The sequence below is a fragment of the Homalodisca vitripennis genome, chromosome 3 (genome assembly GCF_021130785.1).
Source record: "Homalodisca vitripennis isolate AUS2020 chromosome 3, UT_GWSS_2.1, whole genome shotgun sequence".
Lineage (NCBI taxonomy): Eukaryota > Metazoa > Arthropoda > Insecta > Hemiptera > Cicadellidae > Homalodisca > Homalodisca vitripennis.
This window is the reverse complement of record NC_060209.1, coordinates 59,372,901-59,390,980: the sequence shown is the minus strand read 5'-3', so window position 1 is coordinate 59,390,980 and position 18,080 is coordinate 59,372,901. Positions and strand designations below refer to the sequence as shown.

The following is an 18,080-nucleotide window of genomic DNA, read 5'->3' as shown; positions in this document are numbered from 1 at the left end:
ACTTCAATAAAACTATTTTACTTTTTGTTCCAAGTGGATATGTGTATAACATCAAACATTTACATTTAATCTGATCTACTTTATTTTTGCAACTTATAACGTTACGGTACTTCTATTTCAGCCAGTAACAGCATGATTCTAATACCGAACAAAATAACTGTGTTTAAGGCTTGCGATAAGTTATCGAGACATCAATGATAGGTCGGCTGGTAATCTGCTATCATGATAACAAATTAATAAAACCTAATAACAACTGACCACGTTATTTAAGAAATAGGTTATTGAAGAGTAACAGTTTCTCATCTCCAAGTCGCTTCACCGTCACTTCCGCATGCTCCTTACAAGCCAAGGCCACGATATACCGGACCGCACAGTGTTACCACAGGCACAGACGTATCCAGGAGGGGGATCCACTAGTCCCTACGTAAACAGTTGGCACAATAGTGAGTGTGTTGCCAAGCTCTGAGGAGTTCTGTACTGTGTTAGTTGTCACTTCGAGGCGTACCGTACCGTTCTGCGCAATATGATGAATACCCGTTAAAACGAACAGTTACCAATCGCGGTGAATTAACAAAACTTGCTCAATTTATATGTGTTAAACATAAACGTTTTAATTAGTGATTTACAACATATAGTGATTAAGCTCCATAATGTTGCCAATACCGAATTTTGTGGACCACACGGTCAAGAATAAAAGCTAAGATGGCAATTTAGCAACTAATTTGCCATTCATACTATTCTTGAATTTACATGCACAATTACAATTACATTAGGCGTGTATCTATCTTGTACAAACAATGGGTTGTAATCGGATTACAAGTTTCTGAGTTATGAGTTTCAAAGTTGGAGTTGGGTAATACTGCCAAAAACCGATATTTTTTCGTTGTTATCGATATAAAAACTGAAAGTTATTGTTAATAAGTAGTTTTATATGTATAAATGCAGAAATAAACTGGCTAAATTGTAATTTCACTCCCGTTATTGTAGCTCTATTAGGTGTGGGTCATCTTTCGAACTCAGATATCTGTACTTTTGTAATTCAAGTTTTAACTTTACTTTTCATTTGCGATTTAAACCTAACTATTTTGTTCACTAATGTTTTAAAACTTTTGTTTCATTTAAATATACTTCATATAAACTGTATTTGTTACAGAAGATTTTAATTATCCCTATATTGGTAGCAAAGTGGTGTAATGTAAACTGTATATACTCTCACTTGATTTTTGTCATCCTTTTATTAGTTCAGAAGTACTATAATTAACGATTTTAAGACCAACTATTAAAATAACATTTTTAAGTGTTTCGGAAACCCCCCAGAGAATATTTCTGGATGCGCCACTGAGCGCCATAGTATTTAACAGTTTTAAACACATAGAGAACATAAAGTATACTGACAATCTTCAGTCAGTAAAAATTTTTTTTATCTGATTCATTGAAATCCAAGTTTAAAATCACTGAAATCGCTAATTTATATTAGGTTGTCAAAAGCAAGGCATAAGTTAATACATCAAGAATCAAGAAGTGTTAAGAGTTTTATTTGGAAAAAACATACACATCCTTGGCTCCCAACAATTTACAAATTATTTATCGTTGGGTACCCCTCTTTACTGTACAATATAAATACTTACTAATTAATAAAAAGAAAAGCGAACGCCCTTTTGGCGTAAGTGTTCGTAACTATTAACAAAGGAAAGTACAACTAGACTAGAGATAAAGCAATTTTAAAACATTGCGTGAATTACAAAATGGTATTATTTATCACACCAGGATCACACTCAAACATACAATTCAACATTCATGCATAAATCATCCATTTGCCAATTTTCCACCTACAGCATCGAAGTCAATCGGTGATCTCCCAGTCAAATGCAAAAAACTCGGTAACATTATAAAATGTTTATGCAGCTGAAGAGCGTTTCAAACGAGTTATAAGTAACATATTAAGAATAATATAGATATATTTGTACCATTATTGTACTGTAATCACAAAAGTTTCTTGAACAGGGAATATTTCCTGATGAGTTTAAAATTGCTGCTGTTGTACGTGTGTATAAGAACGGGTATGAGACTGATGTGTCGTCATTAAGCCCAATATCGCTTATCAGTAACATAGCTAAGATATTTTACATTTTAACTAAAAACTTTAACTTATTCTTTATCAATCCATTTGGTTTTTGACCTGGTAACGGAACTGACTTGGCATTAGAACAACATATAAGCTGCATCGTACATTCAATCATTGCTCATAAATAAAATTCTTGTTATTTATTTAAAAATAGGGAGCGGAAGGCTCAGGCCTTGTTAACTATAACTTGAAATATGTATTTATATCATCATTATATATCTCATCTTATAATTTATATAATATATTTGGCCAAAACATGAAGGAAAATAAATTATTCTTTATTATACGAAACAATTTATGGCAAGTGAATTTAGATGTCCAATTATTTATGTCTTGGTTTGAGAGTACAATGTGATACGACATCGTGCATTAGGATGCCACCATATTACAACCTATGGTAATGTGTCAACGGCATGGCTTACTCATAATTTATAGTATTCGGCGTATAGATAGAGTAAACTATTTGACAATGATAATAATATTACTTTATTCACATGTCTACTCATATTAGTTATTATTTACAATTTCAAGCAATGTAAAGTGTGTAAGGCTTAGCTTTATAACAATAACAAATTATTGTTACAATCAACATTTAAAAAATGTTAGCAATTCTTTAGGATTGATTAAATTTAATATTTTAGGAATAATGTAACCCAGTGAATTTCCCCCATAAGTAATACGAGCGGAATCTTGTATAAAACCTTGGGAGTTTATATTTTTTACTTTTCGAAATGTACAGCATGTTTTTGAGTTTGCTAAATTAAAAAAATTCAGATATATGGTATTATTTATGTTTAATATAAAATATTGTTTGGGATTTAAGGTATATTTATATAGCAAAAGGCTATCGGAAATTTAGAAATTGTGTTGTAATTGAAAAAAAATGCCATTTGAGATAGAGTTCTTTTCAAACTATCCATGAAAGCTGTACCCCTAACTCAAGTATGTAATACAGCAAACATAATACATAAATATATAAGCAGAAGGATATTGCTTAAGTACTGGAGTTTCCTAATTATAACTTTTAAACTTTTACCCAGATCGTTTATATTTAATCCCCACTTCAATTTGTGATCCATAGCGATACCCAAATAATTGGTTTATGTAGTCACTTTTAGACTTTGGCACAATATAACTATAAATAATCAAACACAGTCTTAACCCTCAGCTACTGAAGGTCAATCAGGATGATAAATCAGTTGAAGTACATGTGGAATATATATGTCATGGAACGGAGGGACAGTGTGGAGTACTTGATTGCAATTTCCCTAAACTTTCGCAAACCTCACACATGGTATGGGAAGCTTTTCACTATGTCAGAGTTTACAATAATCAGTAATCTAATAGTCCATATCTAATATGAACATTTTTCATATTTTGTATTTTCATTACTTAAATCTAACTAGGACAATTGTGACGCGACATAAAATCTGTGTAGCTTGTATGTGTATCTCAGAAAAACTAAACATTAAGTCATATTCTTATACAGAATTTTATTTATGTTTGGACTCAATGATTAGTCCTCTAAAATATCCAACTAGGTTTCAAAACAGTAGTTGTGCACTGTAGCTAGTTTAGTACATAGTTTTGAATATAAACTTAGAATTAAAACACAGTAACAAACATAACCAAAGTTTAATTATAACCCATCATACAGAATCAGATGACATGGCTTCGTTGTTGGAGTGATAGGCTCTCTGATTCTGGGGTGGGTGCAGGTGGAGCCCAACGCTGTCTCTCTCCTGAGGCGAATGCCCAATAGAAGAGTGCCGCAAAGAGATGGACAGCTATGATTATGTGGGTCGTGTACTGCCACTGCAACACACTCTAGAGTTAAGAAAACTGGGCCTAAAGAAACCCTCGACATGTTCTAACGTAAAATTGACATTTAAAAACAAACTGACGAAAGTGTTGACATGAAATTGGTGATAAGACATTTAAAGGATGAAGAAATATTGGAAGGCTGCTTATTTTGGTTATTTGGGCAAAAATAACCGTTTTTATGTAAATACATACAAGGCAGTAAAAGGGCCAGCAAGGGGGTCCTGAACCCCCAAAATTTTAATATTTTTTAATTCCTTTTTAGCATACTATTAATAATATTTAAATAATTCAGTATTGCTGAGATGTACTGCTGGAAGATCCTTCTTAAAATTAAAACGAGTCAAGAACCTTTTATGAAACAAAATGGGGAATGAGCTGTTGACTGCACATACCTTACTTTCGATCTACTATATGAAAATATCAGTCGTCTTTAGCACCCAAAATAATGTTTCCTAGCTATGTTCTTGCATAATATGACAATAATTTTCCTTTTTCATTATTACTTCTTGACCAAAGTTTCCTTTAAAACAAATCCTTAGATATTGTATAACATTTGATTATTACATCATATAATCAAGAAGCAGGCATATCAGATCACACAGCCCAATTGACTACAGCACAGTTATAAATACATGGCATTCCATCTATGAGTTCTACTCAACGAAAGTTCAAGAAAGACAACATTACGGTTATACATTCATTTCATTTTATTACATTGAAGGCACTACTTGAAAATGATCATTGGAACGATTTTTATGAAACCCAAAATGTTGATTTTGCGTATAATACCTTCCTAGCAACACTGAAATTGGCATGGATACTACTTGCCCCATGTTGAGGACATACTCAAATCCAAAGTCAAAACAAAACGCATTTATAGACAACCAAACACTTAAGCTTAAGGCAGAATATCTCAAATGTCTGAATAATACTAGCCTACAAGCACTGATGAAAATAAGGTAAAAACAGTCAAAAAGGACTATGATCTTCGACTGAAAATTCTAAGGCAGCAGGCGTCAGCAGATTGCTTTATAATTATAATGATTCTTATATTAAAAAACCTAATAATAAACGTAAGTCCATTTGGCAGATAATAAATTAAGAAATACAAAACAATAAACAGCAGAAAACTCAATTAAATCTGGAAGTAGATAACAGGTAAATAACCAACCCAAGGAAAGTGACAGAGCACTTCAACCATTTCTTCACCAACATAGTGGACAAGACACTTGTCAAAAACATACATCACATAATTATAGTCATTGACATACAAGTACAAGCTATAAAAAGTCATATCACACATCTGCCAGACATTACCATAAAGGGAATTCAAAGTATAATCAAGAGCTTCAACCCCAAAACCTCAGCAGGATTGGACAGAGTCTCATCCAAGTTATTAAAACAATGCTGTGAAACTCTTACATCAACTCTGATTTTCTAAACCAATATATCACTAATATCAGGAAAATTTCCATATATCTGAAAATTATATCCTAAGTTCAGAATCGGAAGTCCAAAACAACCCAGTAACTACAGACTAATCTTGCCCATCTCAACATTCCCTAAGTGATTCAACGAGTTGTAATTAAGTGATTGATGGACTATTGTGAGCGACATACATTACTGACGATCACTACTGCAATAAATGAACTTGCCGAGTTTATAATTGACCACCTTGAGAAAGGAGAACTATTTAGAGGTATTATGCTTGATTTTAGTAAGGAATTTTATTGCCTTGGGTATATCTTAAATTTAAACAAACTTGACAACCTGGGTATCAAGGGCCCTGATCTAAACAACGCAGCCAATTGATCGAAGTAAAACATACAGAAAGAGGGCTACCTCATACTAAAAGATCCAAGCTACTTGCTTTAACCAGAGGTGTACCTTAAGGATTTGTCCTTGGTCCTGTGATGTTCATTTTATTCAAAAACAACGTGCCGCAATACCTGGATGGACGCTGTCATACGCTTATGACATTAATACGCTTGAATAAGCTTATGTATTCAGATGAAACCCTGGAATTCTGCTGGCCAACTGGTAGTAAGCTCATATATATTCTATATATATATGTATATATATATATATATATATATATATATATATATATATATATATATATACGATGTTGATGAGAAAACAACTTACCTCGAACAGCTGACCTCCAGACTAGACATGCTGCAGACTACCATATAACAACACAACATCTCAAGCTGTCCCAAAAGAAACATTCATATGCAAACCAGAAGCTGTTCAACCTACTACTGCCAGAAATAAAGATTCGCACGAGAAGGAAGCTAAAGAAATTTCTGAATGAATGGCTGACTCCCAGACTCTTCTACACAATGGAAGAATACCTGCACTTAAAAGATTAAAAGAAGAAAAATCTTGCAGTTTAATTGTAAAAACACAACTATATGTACTTTTGTGTAAAAATTAGTATTTTTAGTATTAAAAATAGATATGAAATTATTGTAAAATGACGCTATATATTTCTCAAAGACATTATATTAAAGAGCTAATAATTAAAGAGATAATAATATTTTATATATTATCAATAACTAAAGTATTAGTGGAGCGAAACACTTTAACCACCACCATTACTTTGAAGTTCTTTTATTATTTGATCCTATCTTCTTTATTTAAAATTTAATCATCTTTCCTCATTATTTATACTTTTCGTATTACCCTGGAATAATAGTTTGGAATTTTTGAAAATACTTCTGTTTTACACATAACACATCTATGATGGGAAGGTTTGATTTAAAGTGTACAGTATATTGAGTTTAGCACCGCTCTCTTAGTACAGTGTCTGAAATCAGGAAGTCTAGTCTACGACAGCATCATTTCAGTCGCTGCACTAAGAGGGAGGTAAACTGGAGTTAAACTCAATATACATACTTCTATTTTATCTAATTCTATTGTATTGGTTAGTTTTGTAACCTGTGATCTACTACGGCCAAGATTACACATACCCTGCCATTTCGTATTACTAATGTGACAAACTGGTGTAGAACTTGTAGTTTTCCCCGTTTAGCAAATTTAACTTCCATATACATTGAAAAAATTTAGTGATAGTTATAAAAGAATTACTTCAGTTATAACGTTATAAAAATGGTGAAACCTAAATTACACTAATAATTCATTCTTGCTTCTGAAGTTCTTAAATTGAAATTTTTTTTGTTTGTTCCTCTAAAGTTATATACACTATTTTATATGTATTACAATAATGTATGCTTGAATCAAAATGATACTAACCCCATCTCTTATGAAGTATATAATAACACTGGGACCCAGAAAGCCTGCAACACTTGCAAATGTATTGGAAAATCCCATTAGAGCACTGGCATGCTGAGGCGCTATGTCCAGGTGATTTACACTGAAACACAAGCACAACTATTAGATTTGTGAACAATAATCCACTAAGTTTTAAAAATATAATATCTTCTTGCTCTTCTACAACTAAAAATAGAAAATAAGACTTTGGACAATACATTCCTCTATCATGGCCACATCTTACACTAAATGTATACTAGTAAGTTACACTGGCTGAGATAGTACGTGAAAAGATAGAGTAGAATTATCAATCTTGATCAGAGTACCCTGTGATACAGTAACAGACAGAATCTGCTATCTATCTGTATCTGAAGAGACAAAACAGCTTCATTAATTAGATCCACCAAATTTTCGCAAAGAAACTAAGAACATAGCGCAGAGATGACTCTACACTACCTTAGCTATAGAGGTGGGAACAGTTACTGTAGAAATCCAAGAAAAATAGTTCTCTATTAGTATTCACGAAGAAAACCCCTCTCATGAATGGGAAATGTATGAGAACCGACCAACAGCTAACTTAGACTAACAAATGTGCAAATTGTATATCAATAAATGTATTTATTTTTTTACTGTCTACTGTCCCGAACATAATAATATCTACTTAGACAGAAAATCAGTGCTGATCCAGGTATCAGATTTCACTGACACGGATCTAACAATTGTACCTATGCTACCCGACAATGATAAACTTTCTATCTGGTCTTAGCTCCCCCCTTGCGATAGCTAGATTAAGCAAAGATGTAGATGTCTTAATTAGTAGTAAAGCTGTTTAGACATTTCTTTGTCTGTTTAGATACAGATAGACAACAGATTCCAGATGCCACGATGTACCCATATAAAAATTGAGACCTCTATTAGAGTACCATCTCACCCAGCGTATAAGGTGACTAATCAAATCAAATCAAATCTTTAATTGCTCGTCACAATTACACATTGTATGGCAAACGTCAGAATTAATTATAAATTTAAAACTCGCATACCACATTACCACCACGTCCAAACTTACATAATTTTCATGCATTCCAGTCTCATTCATTCATCGCCAATCTCAACCCACTTTCAGCGCTGGAGTCAGTCATCGAATTGGGCAGTCTCCCAGTTAAACGCCAGAAACTCGTCAACGCTGTAGAATGCATTTGACACCAGGAAGCGCTTAAGATGAGCTTTTGACGCCTTGGGCGTTTGGGCGTTTGTAATACAATTTGGCAAACTGTTGATGAAATGAACACCTGCCTGCGAAGGCAAGTGCTCATAAACCACCGTTCTGTCTTTCAGTACGGTAGTTATCTCTGCCTCTAGTCTCATACCCGTGTATGTCACACATACCTGGTTAGGGCACATTTAGACAAACAGAACCAAGATGTTTCTAAAATGTAGAGACTGGGCAAAGTCAACAGTTGCAAAGTTTTGAATGCTGTCCTGCACGACTCTCTGAAATTCAACTTTGCGATGATACGAATAGCTTTTTTTGCAATTTGAACACCCTCAGGAAATTATTGCCTGTACAGGCCCCCCACAACACCACTCCATAGAAAAGGTGAGAGTGAATTAGCCCATAATATGCCGCAATCAATACCTGACTGGGGCAGTACCGGGCCAAGGACCTCAAAACATATATTTCTGAGGACAGTTTGGCGCACACATGGTCAATGTGATTATTGCATGTCAACCCTCGATCGAGGAGTATTCCAAGGAATTTTGAGGAGTAGACTTCTTCCAATATGGAATCCACTAAGTTTAAAAAGAATAGTATCTTCTTGCTCTTCTTACAACTAAAACTATAAAATAAGACTTTGGACAATACATTCCTCTATCATGGCCACATCTTACACTAAATGTATACTAGTAAGTTTAGTGTCTTACACTGGCTGAGATGGTACGCGAAGAGATAGAGTAGAATTGTCAATCTTGATCAGAGTACCCTGTAACACAGTAACAGACGGAATCTGCTATCTATCTGTATCTGAAGAGACAAAACAGTTTCATTAATTGGATCCACCAAATTTTAGCAGAGGAACTAAGATATAGCTAAGGCAGTGTAGACTGCCTTAGCTATAGAGGTGGGAACAGTTACTGTAGAAAACCAACAAAAAAATAGGTCTCAATTAGTATTCACGAAGAAAAGCCCTCTCATGCGTGGGAAATGTTTGAGAACCGACCATCAGCTAACTTAGATTAACAACTGTGCAAATTGTATATCAATAAATGTATTCTTTTTTTACTGTCTACTATCCGGAACATAATACTATCTACTTAGACAGAAACTCAGTGCTGATCCAGGTATCAGATTTTACTGACACGGATCTAACAATTGTACTTATGCTACCTGACAATGATAAACTTTCTATCTGGTCTTAGCTCCCCCCCTTGCGATAGCTTGATTGAGCAAAGATGTAGATATTTTAATTAGTCGTGAAGCTGTTTAGATATTTGTTTGTCTCTTCAGATACAGATAGACAACAGATTCCAGATGCCACGTTGTACCCAGATAAAAAATAAGACCTCTGTTCGAGTGCCATCTCACCCAGCGTATAAGGTGACTAGTAAACTCAATTATAAACACATTTCTGGATAAAGAGATCTGAAGAAACAACATATTTAGATCTCTTCATGAAGTAGTTTCTATGGATGGAAAGGTAAGAGAGTTATGTTAGCCAAATGCCTTCTGACAATACAACCCAGTTATCCAACCGCTGAAAAAAAGAGGACATGTGATCAGGCTGAGCACTTTGTCATGTGTTCAGCCACCCTTAGCTTAGGCAATAAGGAGTCAGATATATACGTGTTTATTTTGAGCTTCTTGAAGCTACGCATATAAAATATACTGGAATATTAAATAAAATTTTTTTAAAACTTATTATATTTTGACAATGTTTTTTAATACAAATACAGTTCACAATTCTTTATATTCTTTTTTTAATAACCTAGATTGTAGTTAGGTGTTAGTTTATGTATCCACGAGAGATGGATCACATTGTGCAGATTTTTAAATGTAGCGTTACTGATTTTTTCGTATCACTGGACAATGGAAAATATACCAAAGATTGCTGTTATTTATTCTCTTACTTTGTCCTAGACAATATATTTTTGGTAGTATTTAGTGCTTATTTGAAACTCTTGGAATCCATAATCTATAAAGCTTATCTTACTTTTGTAAACAACAAGAAACGACTCATTTATCTCAATATAACGGAGGTAGTAGTTTTTTAATACTATTTACTTCCTTACGCTATCAGTACTGATAACAGTTCATGTTGTGCTAAAGAAGTTGATACAGATAGTCAGTAATTAGTTACCTGAAGCCAGCCCAGGAGAACGCTGACAGCCCTAAGGCCAGTACCAGACACACTATCGTAACGTTGACAGAGTTTATGTGTACCGCAAGCAAAATCAATATCGCCTGACTTATGAAGGTAACACAGATGAAAACTTTCCGCACCTATAACAAGCAGAAACCTATTATGTATTCTTACTAGAAGAAATGAAAGATGGAGTTCCCAGGCCAATTTAACACTAACCTATGAATAAATATAAGCACAAGTTCATTTTAAAACACAAACAATGTGGCGTACTATTGTGTAATAAATAATAAACTTCCACAAACCATAAAAATTGAACTTTTACCTAAATTTAAAATTTTATGTAAAATTCAATAAAGTTATGGGTATTTTTCCAACCTTTCACTTATTAAAATATACATAATTTGATTGAGATGGTTACAATAACGGTCGATTAGCTAAGTCGAATAAAGGCGTCCGAGGTTGTAATGACCTGGCCGGCCGTGCCGCCCTATCATTGTGCTTTGTCTTCACTTGCAAATTTGTATCTCAAAATATTAACGTAATATTTAGAATGTATTCAACATATAACTCTAGTATATAGTGTGCATGTGGATATTTTTCATACTGCGTACTGTATGGAGACTGTTTGCAAACACTTTGAATAAAAGGTTGTCTGTGGTTCTGGAGGCAAAATACAATGTTATATGTTAACCAACCAATTAAAATACATGAACAAAATATACATCTCATCTCTGTGTGTGTGGAACTTTTGTAATATTACATATAGTTCATGGTTAAGTATAACTTACATTGCACTAAAAAAAATTAATAATGAAAAACAAAAAAATCAGAAAAACTGATTTTTTTCCTAATGCGAAAAATAAAATGATAAATATTTACATCACCAAAAAAGGATAACATTGTTTCTTTAAAACCATCTTATCTCAATAAAACAATTTTAAAAATTGCCAAATTTGTCATATAAAATACAACATAAACATATTAAATATTGATATAGACAAATCTTCGATCAAAATACCAAAACTTAGCAATATATTGGCCCAGATACAGCTGAGTTTAAATCTACTGAAAAGAAAACTCTTCTTACATGAAAATACACTAATAATAACAAAGCGATTTTTCAAAAGGAAACGATTTTCTAGGATCATTAGTTGAGAAAAAATTTTCTAAATTTAATGACATGCTCATGAATTTTTTGATTTGCCATTTCTTATTGTAAATAAAGTTCTGAATGGTCATGCGAGGCCATGGTGGTCATCCCACAAGTAATTATTTTACTGAAAAAAATCACAAGATATTTTAAGATTTCCAATTTCTCTATGAAAGGAGTCTTTCTCTGAACTCTATTATTCTCAGTCATCTTTTTAATAGTTCTAAGTGAAGGGATATTTCAATCTGATCTAAAGCCGACCAATATCATATCTTTACCAAAAGTTCGTAAAACGTTAGATCAAAATTCCTGCAGACCAATAACCATAATCCTACTATTGGATTTGAAAAGGTCATGCATTGAAAAGTTTATAATTTCCTGGAAATTAATAAAATTTTAACCCACACTGGGTACAGCAAAACCTAGTCTACTGCAGAGGATGACAGTTGGAGTTGGGGGGATTCCCTAAGTGTTAATGGCAGTTCAGCCTAGACATAAGGGCGTAGTACCTCTGCCCGTTTTGACTGGATAGGCTGGTACAGAGCTGGCCTCCTCTTAGCCATCACGAATACCCTGTCACCACGTAAACAAGTGTAAAGATCCTTTTATGAGTAATTGTAATGAAAGGTTTCTAAGTTTCTTTCCAAAAAAATCTTAAAAACTTTTAATATTATATCGATTTTACTATATCAGTTATATGTTATAATTTAAAATAGTTTATATATTTAAGGTTAAAAAATTCAAGTAACAAAAAGAATTAAATCTAAGTTATTTTATAATTTTATTCCTTATCGATAAATAAGCATAATATATTTCAAGTTTCTAGAAACATCGAAATTTCAATATTTTACTATTTCTAGCAAATAAGTGTGTGAATTTGAAGACACAAGTATAAATTTATCTTGATAGGATGAAGCATCAGTGAACTATGAAATTAATTATTGTTGTCTTATTTTATTGCCCAGTGCGGTGTTGCAACAGTAGTCTGCCGGTTTGTATCTTAAAAATGAGCAGGCATCTGCCCACGGTTAGTCAATAAAACCTTGTTTGATAAAATCTGAGTTAAAAATTAAACTTTTTAAATGGTGATTTACAAAATTACAATAAAAGATATCAACTTTAAGAGCTCCATTTAATGTGACCAAATCCGACTTTCTTGAACCGCTCAGTGAATAGTACAAGTTAAGATGGTAATGTAACAACAAACGCTTTAATATAAGTATTAAACCACATATTAAAAACAGTACATTTTTACCTGTCTGTACATTATGGAAATTTGGTCTTAATCCGATCTCAAGTTTCCGAGTTATGAATTTTTGAAGTTACAGTTTTGTTGGGAAGTACTAAAAACCGTTACCTTTTCGTTACTCTTAACATAACTAATAGTTATTATTTGTAAAAATATGTTATACATATATGAATAAATAAATAAACAATATTAAATAAAATTAACTCCCGTAACTTCTTCTAGTTATTTTGTGATGAACGTTCAAACACGAGTATCTGTACTTTTTGATCCGATAGTAAAGCTATTCGCGGTGAGATTAACTAAATTATGCGTAAACAGCAGTTTTAACGCAACGACTCGACCTTCTTTAATTTTTACGCCCCTACAATTTTCCGCCCGGCGCAAACGACCCTCTCCTACCCTCTAGCTGCGGCTCTGCCTTCGGGACCGGCCAGCATTGGGCCATCGCATACAAAAGAGACTTTTGGATAAGGAGAACATCACATATGATAAAGCTGTACAGCTCGCAACTTATATGAAGTTTTTGGAAAAAATAGCAACAATAATGACTATAAACTGCGGAAGACGACTTCAGCAACTGCAGTTACACGCCTGGGACATCACAGAACCGCACACCCCGACATTTGCAGCCAACAACGAGCAGGCAGTGACGTAATCACATGTTAGAGCTGTCAGTGGTGTGGGAACTATTCCAGCTTTCAATGTCAGTTTCGTGAACACAATCGTAATTGTTCAATAAATAATGGACATGTGTAGAAAGTGAGCAGAACCGCAGCAGTTCAGTCCAGTTAATAACTTGTAAAAGAATTGTTGTATAATCAATTTCCACAAGTATTCACTGATGATATAGACTGCTTTAAAGGCAATCCAGTTAAACTTAAACCTGATGCGGTATTATAAACCTACTAGCTGTTACCCGCGGCTTCACGCGCAATCTTAGAACCAAAGTACTTATATTACTTAGTAAAAGCAATTATGATGTAATATGATGGAAGTCCTATAAAAATTTTAAAACGTAAGTAGTCATACATCAGGTAGATATTATTTAAGTTCGTGGTATAGTATTAATAGTATCATAGTTTAACTTCATTATTATATCATACATACATGATATCGTTTGGCACGTGTAGGAGCATTTCTGGTCCTAATTAATTATATACATAACGTCACAGCTGAATCTGCCTTGTCATCCTGATCAAGAAAACACAAATTTCAGATCACACAGGTCTCGGAAATTTACTTCGGTCAAAAAGCCTATATTTCCAGTCCTTGTCATATATTTCAGGTCTAAGATATTTCCCGTACTATAGTAGAGTTAGCCTTGTTGTTCTGACGAAGAAGAAATATATATATATATATATATATATATATATATATATATATATATATCTTACGTAGGACCGAGATGCCTACTTCGGTTAAATAGTGCCTACTTAAGACCATTTAAATTCACTTACCTACTATGTCACAGGTAAGCTTGCCATATTGCCTCGATCAAATTTTATATACGTTCTCAGAAATCTACTTTGGTCAAAATCGTGTTGACATAGTTGAGTTTTCCTTGTCCTGAGGAAGAAAATACACACATAACTAGGACTGAAAAGCCTATTACGACCTAGGGGAGAGTCCTACCTACTTACTATGTACTTTCGGTATAAAAGGGAAATTCTTATTAAGGTTTTGCAACTTTCCAAATAATCGTTATTAAAGTTTTTCGTTACACTTGTTTTTTGGACTGTAGCCAGGGAAAGAATGAATCGTTGAGGTATGTTAGTATTCATTTATCTGTTTTTCCATTAGCTATTGTTAAAATGTAATATCATAATGTCAAGGAAGCCCACTAGTTTAAAGTAACTTATGTGAAAACATTCATAACTTTGTTCATTAAAGTTAGTTTTATAACAGTATTTAATGCATTATATTATTGTAATTCGTCACTGGCGCAATCTGGAGTAAAATTTATATATTAATGTTTTATTTACTATCTGCATTACACTACCAATCAAGCACTGTTTACTTATTATTGATAAAATTCAAATGTAAACGGATGTGTGAGAAAGTTTATCGAACAACTATAGCTGTCAACAGTTGTCAAAATACGTTTCGTTCTTATCATAACATTCGATTGTAAACAAAGTAATTTTTCAATTTGAATTCGACTTTATTTGGTGAAATGAATGTGTTGTAGGTGGTAAAAAGCACTCTAAATGTTAATTCAGACCAAAAGCTATACCTTTTCCAAATTTCAGCACAATCCGTATAGCAGTTTCAGCGTGATTCTAGGACAAACCTAGAAACATCCAAATATCCAAATATTCAAACTTTCGCACTTATAATATTAGTGGGATAACCAAACTGGCGCGTTTATAACGAGTCAGTGGGTAGTAGAACTAACGGTCAGCTGAGATTATCTTTCGACTGTAAAATTTCAAGTAATTTTTAGAGATGGACAGACATCCTTTACCTAGGATTGAGGAATCTTTTCTAGTTTACAGACCGGTGAGGGATTTTCAAAAATATATCTCTCCCAAACTTATCAGCAGTTGAGGTTAGATGACCGATGTAAACAGAATTGTACAATCAGTACTCAAAAAGATTTGTTTGTGTCCAACTGATTATGTTCAGGTATATAATCTGATCATAACATATTTCAAAGAACCATTCAAAAAAACCCTAGAAGAAATATCTGGTTGTATATTATATTTAAAACAGTTGTGAGGTGTTTACATTTGATCGCAAGGTCAATGACCCCGTTGCTGATTGGTTTGTTATTGTTTGTATTTTAGCAGGGTGTGGTCGTCGCGCTTGGCTCATCTCGGCCTTTTCCGTCACTGCTCGGAGTCGAGATAGCCTTCGCAACTCTGACCTTGTAGCAAGTTCGGTAGAAGGCGGTGTTGCCAGATCGCCCTTAAAAGCCACTGTTAGATTATTTTCAGTCTGACTGACTAATGATATATCATCTAAGCCTACTGGATTCTGTAGTCTTATCAATTGGTGTACATGACGGTTCCTTTTCAAACCATCAAAAACCTTAACAAAATTGCATATGTCACTAGACTTAATTGTTGAGTCACTTACTGTCACTACTACCAATTTTCCTTACCCCTAAAGCACTTATCTTAAATGCTTTGTAACGCCCCAATAATTAGTTCGTTTTGGTTACACAATATTAATTTTCACGTTAGGTCTAATTAAATATGATGTACATTTTAATGATCTACCCAAAAACAGCTGTACTCGGGTGTTATTTGTTGTTTCATATAGTGCGTTTCTATAAATGTGTTCTCACAAAAATTAGCTAATACTAATTACGGTACTATATTGTAATGCATTTATAAGCTTAAGCTTATCAGTTCTGACTGCTCTTTTTGGAAAAACCGTTCGATTTAGGTGAGTATGGAGGGGATGGAGAATGCTTAATACCATTTTTTAGTGAAATATTCTTAAATTCAAAACTAATAAATGGTTATCCGTTATTGCTCATACTATGGTCAACCAAGCTGAATCTAGCAAATATTACAGTGTTCACTATTATTTCCACAACCTTACTGTATACTACTCAATATGTATGGCCACTATCTGGAAATTTTACAGGATAAAAAAACATTTAAGATTAAATATTATTTCCAATGAACTGGAAATTTTAAAAACCATTTTTGTTTTATTCTTTGATACATAATAAATGAGACATAACTATTCCTTTTCCAAAACTTGAACAGTTACAGCCTTGAAATCACAGGACATCCAGAACTGTGACAATATTATTCATAATTACCTGTATCTAACATAATGTTTTTAAAACTTGTCATTCTGTATCTAATTCAAAAAATAATTGAGTTATTTTTTCACAAATTCAAATAGCTGATATTTTAAAACAGTCTTAACCAATAAACTTTCAAATTATACTACCATACATATAAGTATAACAACAAATTATCGAACTTAACTAAAAAAAACAATGTGCAAAATACAAAGTCCCTGTACAAAGTTTAGTTCAGACCTATTACAAAACTTTTGGTTGTTATCGTGTTCACAATAATTATTTCCTCAATGTCGTTATATACTACCTAAAACCTTGTACAGCTGGAACATAAAACTCTCACAAAATCAAAAATAATAAAGAAAACTGATTTTATTATAAACAAACTACAAATTCTAGATCAGCTTTTGTTTTGCTATGTTATTTCCAAACTAAGATGTAATATAAAGAGATATATATATATATACAGAGTATAACTCAAATACACCGACAAGAAAAAGGGCAGTGAAAGGAAAGTTATTTTGGGTTAAAAAAATATTAAACACGATAATTATTATTAGATTTGAAAAACGGTATTGTAACAAACAATCTGCATGACTCACATTTCATGGTTTAATCAGCTGAATCTGCTTTCATCTTAAGATACAGCTGATTAGAACAGCAATGAAGTCAGATAAGTAAGTTATTTCCTTGTTTATTTTTTACAAGATATCAATTGTTACTTTCACTTGTAGAAACATAATTAGTCAATTGTTTAGCTTATTCTATTTAAGATGGCAGATTAGCCATCAAGCTGATATGACATTAATGTATGGAAAGGTTAACGGTAATAGTCGTCTAGCGTCCCGTCTGTATTACGAATAATTTCCAAATCGACAACAACCTACCCATTCAACATTTGCTGCTGTTTTCCACCGAATTCAGGAGACTGGAGCTTTGTTACCTTCTACTGCAGACCGAGGTGTACAGAGACAGCACAGAATTCCTGATTTGGAAGAAAACTAGTAGAGGAAGATCAAGGTATAAGTACTAGGCAGTTATGAGCAATATTTAACGTAGAACACATGATAGTACGGCGAGTTCTACATGAACATGTAATATCCGCACCATAATCAGCGTGTACAAGCTGTTTGCTCTGCTGACTTTCCATTACGTTTGCAGTTTTGCAAATAGTTTTGTCAGCAAGCTAAAAACCTTGGCTTTACATCATTAAGTTTGTACTCAGATAAAATAACCAAATACCACAATATGCATCAATGGGCTGATGAAAACCCGCACGCCAATCAACAGCAGCTTAGAATAATTGTTTGGGCGGGCATCATTGGAGGCTGTTT

General features: G+C 33.4%; 1 protein-coding gene across 1 annotated transcript in view; it reads right to left on the bottom strand.

Annotated features, from left to right (window-relative positions):
* Positions 1-1,519: 1,519 nt before the first annotated feature.
* Positions 1,520-18,080, bottom strand: part of LOC124356958 (vesicular glutamate transporter 2.1-like) — a 34,630-nt gene continuing 18,069 nt past the window's right edge. Inside the window, exons 8-10 of the mRNA XM_046808293.1 lie at positions 10,582-10,724; positions 7,208-7,328; positions 1,520-3,940 (exon numbers count right to left, since the gene is read on the bottom strand). Coding sequence (XP_046664249.1) covers positions 3,785-3,940; positions 7,208-7,328; positions 10,582-10,724 — 420 coding nt within the window. The 3' untranslated portion in view covers positions 1,520-3,784. The remainder of the gene's footprint in view (positions 3,941-7,207; positions 7,329-10,581; positions 10,725-18,080) is intronic.